Raw genomic sequence first — 11932 nt, forward strand, 5'->3', positions numbered from 1 at the left:
AGCTACGCGAAGAAGTCGCTGATGGAAATGACTCGTCGTTGCGGTTGAAGCGTCATTATCGTGTGGGAGGGAGAGAGAGAGAGAGAGAGAAGCGAGGCATTAATTTTCAACGTTTAGCGATGGACGATTACGAATGATCGTCCACGTGTGCATCAGCGCGCCTCGCACCCCTCGATACAGTTCCGCGTCCTATCTTTTATTACCGCTTGCAGGCAATTATAAAAACAAGTTTTCTGCGGTTTTTGCGTGCAGGTAGATTGACTGCCGTAGCGAACTTTTTTCTCGTTTAGTCGACAGAGTGCTAAGTTTCTTTATGAAAGTTCGGACGAGAGCAAAGTCTTTTCTGATAAATGACATACTCGGATATTTGTAGTTTGGAAAAACCAATGCCGCACTCATGACAAAAACGAGAAGTGCGTGCGGCTGGACCTCAATCGTCTTGGCAGAGTGTCATTTCACCCGATGGAACAAATGCCCTGCAATATCGCTGATGGTGCGAGAATCTTTCTCTCGTTAGTCTCTTACAGACTGCCAAAGCGTCGCAATATACCAATAGATCGTTAGCTTGTTATTAATTGTTAACCACCTGATGAACTTTTAATCATCTTTTGACTCTACGGATATTGCGAGAGGAAAACCATTTGGCTCTATCGTTATCATCAGAAATTCGAAGTTTAAAAAATATTTTATTGTCTGCAAAAGACACAACGACTTTATATCAATTACCATGTTTATCATTACCAGTTCAGAACTGAAAGTGACTTTTTAAAGTATTCTCGTATGTTCTGTAGATATAGCATTAATAAAAGCCTCGAAATCTCGTTGGCAATAAAGTCAAAATGTAATCCCCCTAATCTGGTAAGCATATCAAGCATTGGAAAAACAACGAAGCATGCAGCGAGCACAATTAAAAGAGTAATCTGCGTGAGAGAGAGAGAGGCGTAACAGCTTTTAAGGGTTAAATAGAGCTCGGCTTGATGTCATCAAAAGCCCCGCGTATTTTGTTTGTCGAGCAGTTATTAAAGGTCCGTGGAAAGCACGCCACGCAAGGGGGGAGTGTCAACACAACGATAGCGAGAGATGATAAAGCGACTCGCTCAGCGTTGAATTTTAATAATGTCACGGCTGTCGTGTCGCCGCGCCCCTCCTTTCGGTCAGTGTTTGCTTTTACTCGCGGACTATTACCTCTGCGCGGTGTGTGCAGAGGAGGGCTGGGGCGGCGAAAATGCTCGCTGACTGATCGCTGATTAATTGCTGAGACTGATGGGTAGGGAGGCCGTTCAAGCGGGCTGTCTTCGTCAACAAATTCACTTGAGCCTTGACTCTCGTCGTTGCGCGCTGACTGATTATCTCTGCGATATTAAAGCGCTGGTTAGCGCGATACTACACGACAGACGCCCACGACGAGCCGCCTAAATGTTGCAATAGCGCGTGGTTGGCTCGTAGTTAAATTAAATGTTCAGCGCCGTCGACAGGGCAAACTCCCAGCGCGCGTACACACACGCCACGGGAGAGAGTCAAAGCTCGAGAGCGAGGCTTGAGCTGCATAATGTGCCGACGAGGCATAATCGCATTATTGTTACTTGGGCGTCCAGCAGCGCGGAATAAGCCGATCGCGTCTCGGAGAAGTGCCTTATGTCGTTCTCTTACGCGTACGAAAGCCGAAGCTGTTGCCTCTGTCCTTTGCGCCCATGGATGCCTAATGTTCGCGCAGTGAGCATCGCGCTCATACAGCAAGCGGTATTTAACGTCAGTTTGCTGTTTAATTATCTTAGCGAGATGAAATCCTCGAGCGAGGAGCTTCGGGGGTGATATAAACATCATACCGTCTTCAAGGTTTTCGTGCACTGTTGCGTTGATCGCTTTTTATCATGTCATTGAACTACCTTATTGATTCGTTTGGCTTTTCAAATATCAATGTGCTCCTTTTTAATTTTCACTTTTCATATTGCTTATATGTCAAACGTTATACTTACTTTCAGCAATTTATTGCTTTTTTTCAGCACGAAAAAAACAAACTAGATTTCTTAAGCACAGAAACAGAAAGAAATCATTTGACATTTTCAGTCCACAAAAGTTATCGATTACTAGAACTGTACTCGAGGTATCTCTGATGTTTTATGTTGGTAAAAAACGTTTCCTCACAATTCTTTTTAAGTTAATGTTCTACATAAATATCGAATATTCGATCAATTATAATCCGATACCGTCAGTCATTTGAGTTGTCGACGATTTGATTCGACATTTTATCCAAACAGTTCATAAAACGTGTCACCAAACTCGTAGATCACAAGAGCTCGCAAAAATGAAACACTTAGTTTGTACAGAAAGCCTCGCAAGAGCTTCAGGAAGCTCTCTAGCAATCAAGTGCGTACTTCCCAGCATGCAGACATCACATAGTCGAGAAGTGAAAAGATGACAGATCGTGGGGCGCGCGCGCGCCAAGCGAGTTTTAATATCGCAAGGCAACCCATCCTTGACTCAACTCTCGCACGTAGGAGTCGTTAACATACCTCGTGCAAGCAAGACGTCGTTAAATTGAAAATAACTGTGCAGGTTCTACGGTATAGTGTTGATGTGGACTCGACAGGCACGTTGACAAAGTCTGACTCAGTGCTTTTTTTACGATTGTCGAGACGCCCGTTTTAAGAGCTGATATATCCGCCGCTGCTTCTGTATACATATGCGCGCGCGAGTTGTATACAAAAAGCCGAGGGAGGGCTATTTCGGCCACTGAGCGCAGCTTGTCAAAACATCGTTGGGGAATCCACACATCGCGACAGTATACTCGATGAACGCCTTTCATGTTTGTCAACCGGGCGGTCGCGGGGGCAAACAAACACGACGATCACCCACGTCATCTATATTTCTCAAGCACCGCCGCAGGCGCGCGCGCGTTGAGCTTTTTATCTGAGCGCTTTAACGTCCGTAAGCTTATTTTCGTTTTGCTTTCTTAACAAGCTGCTCCAATTTTTCATTCCGCTTTGACAGCGATTTTGCAAAAGAATCATAAATTTCGACACTTTTTATTTGCTTATCGTACGGCTCGTTCGGATATTTTCGGGTTTAGTGCTGGTTTCGCTCTTGCCCATAGTTTGAATTAGCGAGACGTATGGGTATATAGGACACCCAGAGATGATTGCGCTATTTCGTTTCTAAATAATAACTTCAACATATGCATATATTTTTATGAATTCAATCGGTAAAATATTACAACGGTATACAAGATAATTTTTTAGCGCTATTGCTTACAATTGTAAAGCTACATTTAAGGTGTCTTAATATAACACTTTGCTGATAAAACCTAAGCCAAAATTACAATCTGACGTAATTCTATGAAACGCAACTGAAAATTACGGGTACGACAACGTTGTAAATTTTAACGACACATATACACACACACACACACACACACACAGAGGAAGCAACAGCAAGCTTAGAATTCCTCTTCCTGCCCTTATACCGCGAACCGCGATGTTCATGAAAAGAAGCATCAGACCGGAACCAACGACGCGTAGATCATCCGCAGCACCAAACGACTCATACGGACTAGTGATTATTTATAGAATGGAGACGAATTTCTCTTTCTTAAGCCACGCGATATAGATTACGAGGAACGTGCGTCTTAAGTGCGTCCATATGTTTTCCACAAGCAATCGCGCACGCGTCGTCTGCGAGGCATATTATTGCGCTTCTGGCACGCGACGACATTTGCTCTTTGCAGTCGACGTCGAAAAAATAGTGCGTTGCACCTTCCGCACAGTGTCACTTGACATTTTTTATGGGCAAGGCATTTTTTACGCCATTATTTTTGACGTCAATACCTACGTGAAGAAAAAAAAATTGGACGAATCTCTACGCGAAAGCACATTTTGCAAAGGCAGATCAAATTTTATTTGGTAGAATGTCAAAATAATTTATGACTATTGAACAAAATATGAATTTAATAAGAAGATACAAATATGTTACAATACATCATTGAAATAACGTCGATGGCACAACTTTCGATAAGTTAGTTACAACGGCACAATTTGAATTACCGAAAATTAGCTCTGACAATATCCGCTAGATGACTGCATCGGCGTGTATTTATCTAGAGCAGCTATGGGCATAGTGTACAGTACAACTAGTACAGGACAACTGGACGCCGTTCCTTACCTACGTTAGCGCAACAGAATTCAATCAACTATAATTTTGACGTTTGGCATGATTTATCTATTGATTAACAAATACTGTGAGTAAATTGTAGATCTACTAGAAATATTTAAATAATCATCGTGATTCGTAAACGAATGAACGATTTGTTAACAAACAAATTTTTATTTTAAGCTAGAATCTGTTTGTTTTGTTTTAGAGAAATTATGTGTGCTTTGCCTACTATCATTGGTTCCGTGGCCGTTAACAAATCAGTTTTACTATGGAAATTCGAGAATTCGGCTCTCCCCAAAATAAACAAGCATCAATTTCTGGGGTCACCAAATTTATTCAACGATAATTCTCGGTGGCAATTTTCATTGCTCATCAAAGAATTCGATGGCAATGAATATTTGACATTGACAATGAAACATCAGGTAATTGATGGAAAAAAGGAATTGATTACTGTGGTATCGCTACTGGACAATCAGAATCAATCGCATTTTTCTCGAATGGTGACTATACCAGTCATTCAAACTTATGTCGTTACTCTGGATAAATTTATTAGTTACAATGATTTGATAGACAATCTGGACCAATTTTCAACAGATGAACAACTTATATTGCGTTTTGAAATACTTTTAAAACCAAATCTCTTGATTAGTAACTTTAGGCCAATGAATTTTCTAAGCTCATTCAATGATGAAAAGTTTAGTGATATTTGTTTTGTTATTGGTGATAAAAAATTGTATGCACACAAAGTTATTTTGGCCAATAGAAGTGATGTATTCTTGGAACTTTTCGAAAAGAAAGGAACGGAAAGTCAGACTAATGAAGTTAACGTCGATGACATTACTTACGAAATTTTTCAAGAAATGCTCCGATTTATATATTATGGAAAAGTCAATGATATTGAAAATATCGCCGAGCATCTTCTAGAGGCCGCTAGTAAATATGCATTGACTGATTTGGAGTATATTACCGCTGAATATCTTATTGACCATATGACAGTTGATAATTTGTTTCAATTACTCGAGTTAGGTGATCGCCTTAACGTTTCGTCACTGAAACAGAAAGCATTACAATTTAGTGTCATGCATGGTGAACATTTTCTCAATAATCCAGAGTTCACCAAAGCTACAGATTTAAGCAAACATTTGATGTTAGAAATAATCCAAACTTTTGTTATGCAGAGCTCTAGTAATATTCAATGCATGACTACAATGGCTGAGATGCGTGAATGTCCTCCACTTTTTATGTATACTCTTCATCATACTATGGTTGATGTATAATGAGTATTAAATTTATAAATCACTAATTTTAATATTCCGAACAAATCATGATTTTTCATCGTGACAATGCAATTTGTGTTAATGAAATTACACGACTAATTGCTGTATTGTATCCCTACAGTGCCCTTTATGTATATCTTTGCATAAGTTACTTGTATAATATACTCTGACTTGAATAAATTTATTAATGATATTTTTTAAATAAAAACGTTGTTTGTCATTTATTATTTTTGTGTTTCATACATCTGAATAAAAAAACTAATAAAAGATATAAATAATACAATCGACGATACGTTCACTCATCACTGATGACGATGTCCAAAGAAAGTATGCATGGAAATGTGAGTGATCAAAAATAAGAGGAATTGGAGAAGAATAAAAATGAGAGGGGCGGCAAAAAGAGGTGAAGGATAAAAATAAAGTTTAATTTCCAGCCCCTGTGTAAACGCTAAAAACACTGATTGCGGCGACCGTTTGAACTCGACGGTATGATCGGACGAAGGGGAGTTTCTCTCTTTCTGCTAAGCGAAGTAATGGTAGTAGTAGCTGTAACCCGCGTGCGCAGTGCAGCAAGCCAGCAAGCAAACGGCGTCCACTGGCCATCCTCTCGCGGCGCCTAAAGGCATCCGTTGATTACCGGTCCGAGGAAGGGCCACAGGACTTTAATTAGCGAGGTTTGCTCTTTGCAAACACTCGCGCACGCGCATCCTCGTAAAAGAGAGTAATACTTCGATGTCGAGTAAGGAATTCGTGCTAGAGAGAGCTGAATTTTTCCTAATGCCCATAAGGCCTTTGTGCGCGTTCAATTTTTCTACCCTTCAGAGTACTTATACCAGCCGTATAAGTTTATCCTTACTTGAACGTTAGTGTATTGTTTATTTTAATCGGTCAATCTAGCCCGCTTTTGTGTCGGATGTAGGATGGAGATTTATGTTATATATTGATTTTGCTCAAGGACGAGGTGTAGAATTTGCCTATGGCAATGTTTTTGCTGCTTCAATGTAGGCCATGAGCATGGAAACATGTAATTATGTGAATATTACGAAAAAAATTCTTACACGATTTTTCCTATATATACAACAGATGAGGCGATACATAAAAGTTAAATAAAATATGCTCTTCATCCAAAACATTTACTTAATATAATAATCCCAAAATGGTAAATCTAATATACAATCTTTCTATGCAGTTAACGTAAGCCTTTTCAGAATATATTCTTATAGGGAAAAATAATTTTAAGATCAGTGTAAGTGTTCTTCATGTATATATCGGGATATATAAAAGTGTGAAATGTATATTCAGAGTATCTTTGAATATTGTATGTACAAACCACATACTAGTCGAGGTTTTCCATCAAAATAAAAACACAACCTGTATTCTTATCTAGTTTCATTTAACGATTTCTTATACTTCTGAGCCGCTTAGGTAAATCCTATTTGATTGTAGATATAGATTTATAGAGTAGAAATTAATCTCGTACATCTAAAAATCATTAGAGCATAAATATATTTAGCCAAAACTACTTTGCTAACGTTTTGGGAATGTAATAAATTCCCTCAAATTTCATATCCTGTTACAATGGACGCAGATAAACTTATCTTTGCCCATTTTGCAATAATACGTTCGATTGGACAATGACAATTGATTTATTTGTGTCCTTTATTTGAGTATTGAGTAATATAAATTTGGCTAAATATATTCATATTCTAAACGAACTTTGCAAGAGTTTAATTTCCACTCTATAAACCTGTATCTACCATTAAACTATCTACTTATATCTTATATTAAATAATAATATTTAAATAGATGCAAAAAAAACTCAATTAATCCATCTATTGCTCCGATACCAGTTAATTATCCAAAAAAACGTTACGCTATTTGATTTCACAAATGCACAACATTTTCAGCGATGTAAATAACTTTTTCATAAAACATTACGTTAATAATCTCTTAAAGCATTGTAAAAAGTTGTTGAAATCCAGTGGCAACGAATAATTGAATAAAAAAATTCTTAAATCGCGTTTTAGTTGGAAATACTGTCCACCTGAAGTAAATGAACGTCTCAATTATTTCAATTATATCATCTCGACGATCTCGTTCTCGCTTCTTTGCTTATTTCGTTTTCTAGCTAAACAGGTGTCACTGCGAGAAGAAAAAAAAAAAAAGAAGTTGTCCAAAGCGTTTGGCATCCGAAGCAAAAGCTCCCGGGACGCCCGTATATAAGTCAGCGCGTGTCACTCATTGCTCGCTCGCGTCACCGAGGCGCAGCTGACAAATGAGACGTTGTCGTACGTTTGTTCAAATGACTCCCAACATTCCGCTGTATACCCCCTTGTCTCTCTTTCTCTCCTTCTTTCTTGTCGCTTTGAAATATTACTCCTAGTTGGCACTGCAGTGACGCTTTTAAACCGTTCGTACGTGCGACTTCTCGTTGACGAGAGACGGATGTGTGGAGTATATGTATTGGCAAGCACTCCGTCTTATTATGCAATCACTTTGCTTAAAATACTTGTCGTTTATTCTAGTCGCTCAGATAATTTCATGAAAATTGCTTGTCCGTATGTCTTAATAAAATTACATATGCAATATTTACGTTGTTATTATTATTATTATTATTATTATTATTATTATTATTATTATTATTATTATTATTATTATTATTATTATTATTATTATTATTATTATTATTATTATTATTATTATTATTATTATTATTATTGCAAAATTTGTACTTCAATTGACGAAAAGTCGATTGTAGAAGTAATCGAAAAGAAATAAAAAAGTTAATTGCAACGAGCGCTATCGAACGAAACGATCATGCTCCCTACTTGTTTATCGCTTGGACGCAACCACAAAAATGGCCTGTTTTTAGGGTAAGCTTTTTTCTCCGACGACAAATAATCCGAAATCAATTACTGGCTGGAATTACGAACGCTTAAGGAAGTCTGTCGTCGCTCTCTCACTCTGGCGACGCGATGACTTCAGAAGACTGAGGGAGCCAGGAAAGATAGAAAAAAAAGCGTCGAAGAAAAAAGTCGACCTTCCCTCACGACTTGTGGAGCAAGCGAGTAATCATTAATCACTTGCTTTTTAGCTCGGAATTCCCTTGCGCCTAGTTTACAAAACGAGGGTCGGTCGAGAATCGCCCCGTCACCCACGACAACAGGACTCTGCAATGCGCTTTTTGCACGAGCTGCGCTACGGGACAGGAAACATTGAACTTCAATGCTAATCAATTCGTTCTTTTTTCCAGCACTACAAGGGTAGAAAGACTTGATGGCGTGTAATGGTGACAGAAGTGGACAACATTATACATGACTAGAGGCGACTAAGCTTGATTGATGATTTAAAGATGTACCATGTACTTGAATTTAAAAAATGTATCTTACAAATCGCATCGTAGATAGCTGAGTGTAAAAACAGACGAAAAATGCTTATTAATGCAAAGCTGTTGTGTTCTCATATTTTTTTTAGACTTGAAAAAATACGTATATAATTTGTGGAAGACATAAAAATGTTTACTTATCTTGAACGTAAAAATTAGATAAAAGTCTAGGAACAGTACTGAAGAAATTGGATTATCGAAGTACATAAATCCTTATACAATATATTTCTGAAAATACACTTTGTTAATTACAAAAATCATCAGAAATGAACTGCAGTCAAGATTTTCAATTTTCCAAGTCTACAAAATATAAATTAATTATTTACCATAGTTTCTATAACTTGATGTCGAATTGGTCAAAATCGGTATGTGATTCACACCTTCGTCAAATTTCTTCTGCGAAAGTTAACTTGAAAATATGATAATTAAACTTTCTAGAAGTAGTTTAACTATTTGTCAGGCAAATGAGTTTCGACTTAGCGCTTCGACTACTGTTAAACGTATCGCTTTACCGGAATTCGTGAACACAAGCTGTAATGTAACAGCGTGCCTTCTTAGTTTCTCGTCTACTGATATAGTCGCATGCGGGAAGGACTGAAATAACAAAGATGCATTAGCGTCTTGGCCGCGTAAAGAATATGCCGTGCGGGATCAAAGTGGCCTGTATACAAAAGGTCGCGGCCGTGTAGAGGAAAAACGATCGAAAATAGAAAAAGCCACCTACGCGGCTGCCTTCAACTTCAACGCGAGATGTCGAACGCGGCTCACTACATGGCTCAGTGGCGACTTTGTTCTATACTTAGCTGTGTCTTGAATTACCAGTAAGCAAATTAGTGCTTTTATGGAGCTTACTTATAGCGTGTTATTTTACATGTAGTTTTTAATGTGCATTCCTGACAAACTTTTGATATTCAAAATTTGTGCTGGTTTAGAATTGTATTTTGAAGTCGTTTTAAAATCTTTTGTGTATTAACGATCATGTGTTGAGTTAACATATTGTAATTCATAAGTTTTATGAATTGGTCATTATCAAATAAAAAACTTAAACAAAATAAAAAAAACCTAAAAAGCCTTTTTTACTATTTCTATTATTAAAATATTAAGCTACTATGAAATCATCAACCGCTAATAGTCACAATAGAAAAAAGTATTTCCTTGATGATCCAAAAGAATTATATTATTTTTCCATTCTTTAACAAGGCACACAGCTACAACTTATATGCGTCTAAACTATTATTCCTAATCTGTTTAAACTCGTTCTTTTATGTACACTAGACATAATAGTATTTACATTGTTTATTAGTTAATTTACATTAAAAAATGCTTCCAAAATAAGTTAACACGTAATATAGATATTTCTTACAATAACAAAATGACTTATCGATTTAATAAATTGAGAAATGTGTACAATCCATAGCTAAGAAGAAAAGCCACACTAATATTACAAGAATAAAATAATTGTACATACTAAAAACTGAACAAATCAAATTTGAACAATGTAACTGTACACGGTATCGATAAAAAAAAATAAAAAATCTAAAAAGAAGGAGGAAAGCTAATTAAATGGATTTGAAAGCTTCTCAATAATTAAAATAAAATAATAAATAATAAATATTCTTATAACAAAATATAGTTCATTTTGAGAATTCAGTTGGAAAAATTATTCTTTGTAAACATAAAAATAAAAATACTAAAACTAAAAAGATTTTTTGAGTAATCGCCCTTACGAGTATTCGTCTCTCTCTCTCTTTTCGAAGAAGTAAAAAACTGTTATAAGACATCGTGGAGAAATGAATAATTTGTTATTTAATTGATTGATTTATACACGACTTACGACCTTCTAAATCGATAATTATCTTATTTTAAGTCTATTAGCATTTACATTGAAAATCCAGTAACACATGTCAAACATAAAGTCAATAAAAAGAGCAGATAGTTTTTATTCTTATTAGCATCGTAGTAACACAATTAGTCGCAATCGTCCAAGTACGAAATTCCTCTGAAATTATAGTCAAGTTTTTGTTGTAAACTAAGGATATGGCTTTCGATGTTGCATAATTAATTCAGCGCTGTGAAATATCGCAGCGATTTCTGCAAAATTCTACGATGCCATGTGATTAATAGCCGCGCAATCAGAGTAATAACACACGCGACAGTCGCGCGAGCGAGCAAAAGAAACGACCACCTCGGCGCGGCGCGGCGGCACTCGAAGCTTGTCAATCACTCGTCGCGCGTACCGCAATCTCGCGCGGCAAGTTGAAAAAGAAAAACCAGAAGTTAGCATGTAGTACAACCAGCCTTTTTTTCTGCGCTCGTTTTGTCATTTCTCATGACGATTCACACTTGCCAGACTGATTACAGTAATCATACGAGGTGAGCACGCGACGCGAAGGTGCGGCTGGCCGTACGCCTTGTCGAATGTCGGATAATATTTCCTGTTGGACACTATGCAGCACTGCACCGGACGACGAGATTACCGTTATACTGTCGGACATCTAAGCGCGAGCACTGCACTACCAGCAGGAAACATAGTGTTTGAAAATTACCTGACAAGAAACTAATCAACACATGTGTTCATTTTCGTTTTTTTAAGTTTACTGCTTTTTTTGTCATCATTATGTAAGTGGCAAAAAATATAATTATTAGACTTCGCTTTGGAATTGATTTGACGTTTTTATAATCCACATTGTATTTATATACGTATATCAATGTTGGTAAAAAAGATCGATTACTTTGAATCTTATGTGAAATTTAGGTAATTTATTCATTATTTCCACAAAAATGTTACTATTAATACAATGCATAATTATTTTACAATCAGAAAGTCTGACACAGTAATATAAATTAAAAGATGGTTCCAGCCGCAAATTTAATTGTTGTAAATTGTTTTACTGAATTGAAATGGTGGCCATGTTGGTTCATTGGCAAACATACAATTTATAACATTCAAGTGTTATAAATTGTATTTACCTCGTCAAGTTTCGATTTAGCACAAAGAAAGAAGCTGCTTGTAATTTAAAACAGTTAAAACTTACCATTCATTGACCATAAGTTAAGCTTGAGTTGGAAACTGTTAGTACTCCTATTGAAAACGTGGTTTATTCGATGTTTTCAGAATTAT

The 11932-nt window shown here is 37.0% G+C and overlaps 1 protein-coding gene across 1 annotated transcript; it reads left to right on the forward strand.

The window, feature by feature from the left end:
* The first annotated feature begins 4079 nt into the window (after positions 1 to 4079).
* Positions 4080 to 5634, forward strand: LOC131663516 (speckle-type POZ protein-like). Its single transcript, XM_058933969.1, has 2 exons — positions 4080 to 4234; positions 4355 to 5634. Exon 2 carries the CDS (start codon positions 4362 to 4364, stop codon positions 5424 to 5426), a length of 1065 nt encoding a protein of 354 aa, XP_058789952.1. The 5' UTR covers positions 4080 to 4234; positions 4355 to 4361; the 3' UTR covers positions 5427 to 5634.
* The last annotated feature ends 6298 nt before the right edge of the window (positions 5635 to 11932 follow it).

The sequence above is a fragment of the Phymastichus coffea genome, unplaced genomic scaffold (genome assembly GCF_024137745.1).
Source record: "Phymastichus coffea isolate CEN01 unplaced genomic scaffold, Cenicafe_Pcof_1.1 PCOF00036, whole genome shotgun sequence".
Taxonomy (NCBI): domain Eukaryota; kingdom Metazoa; phylum Arthropoda; class Insecta; order Hymenoptera; family Eulophidae; genus Phymastichus; species Phymastichus coffea.

Bases quoted from the DNA above. Each gene is read 5' to 3' on its own strand.
- LOC131663516 (XM_058933969.1), top strand. From the start codon at position 4,362: ATGTGTGCTTTGCCTACTATCATTGGTTCCGTGGCCGTTAACAAATCA.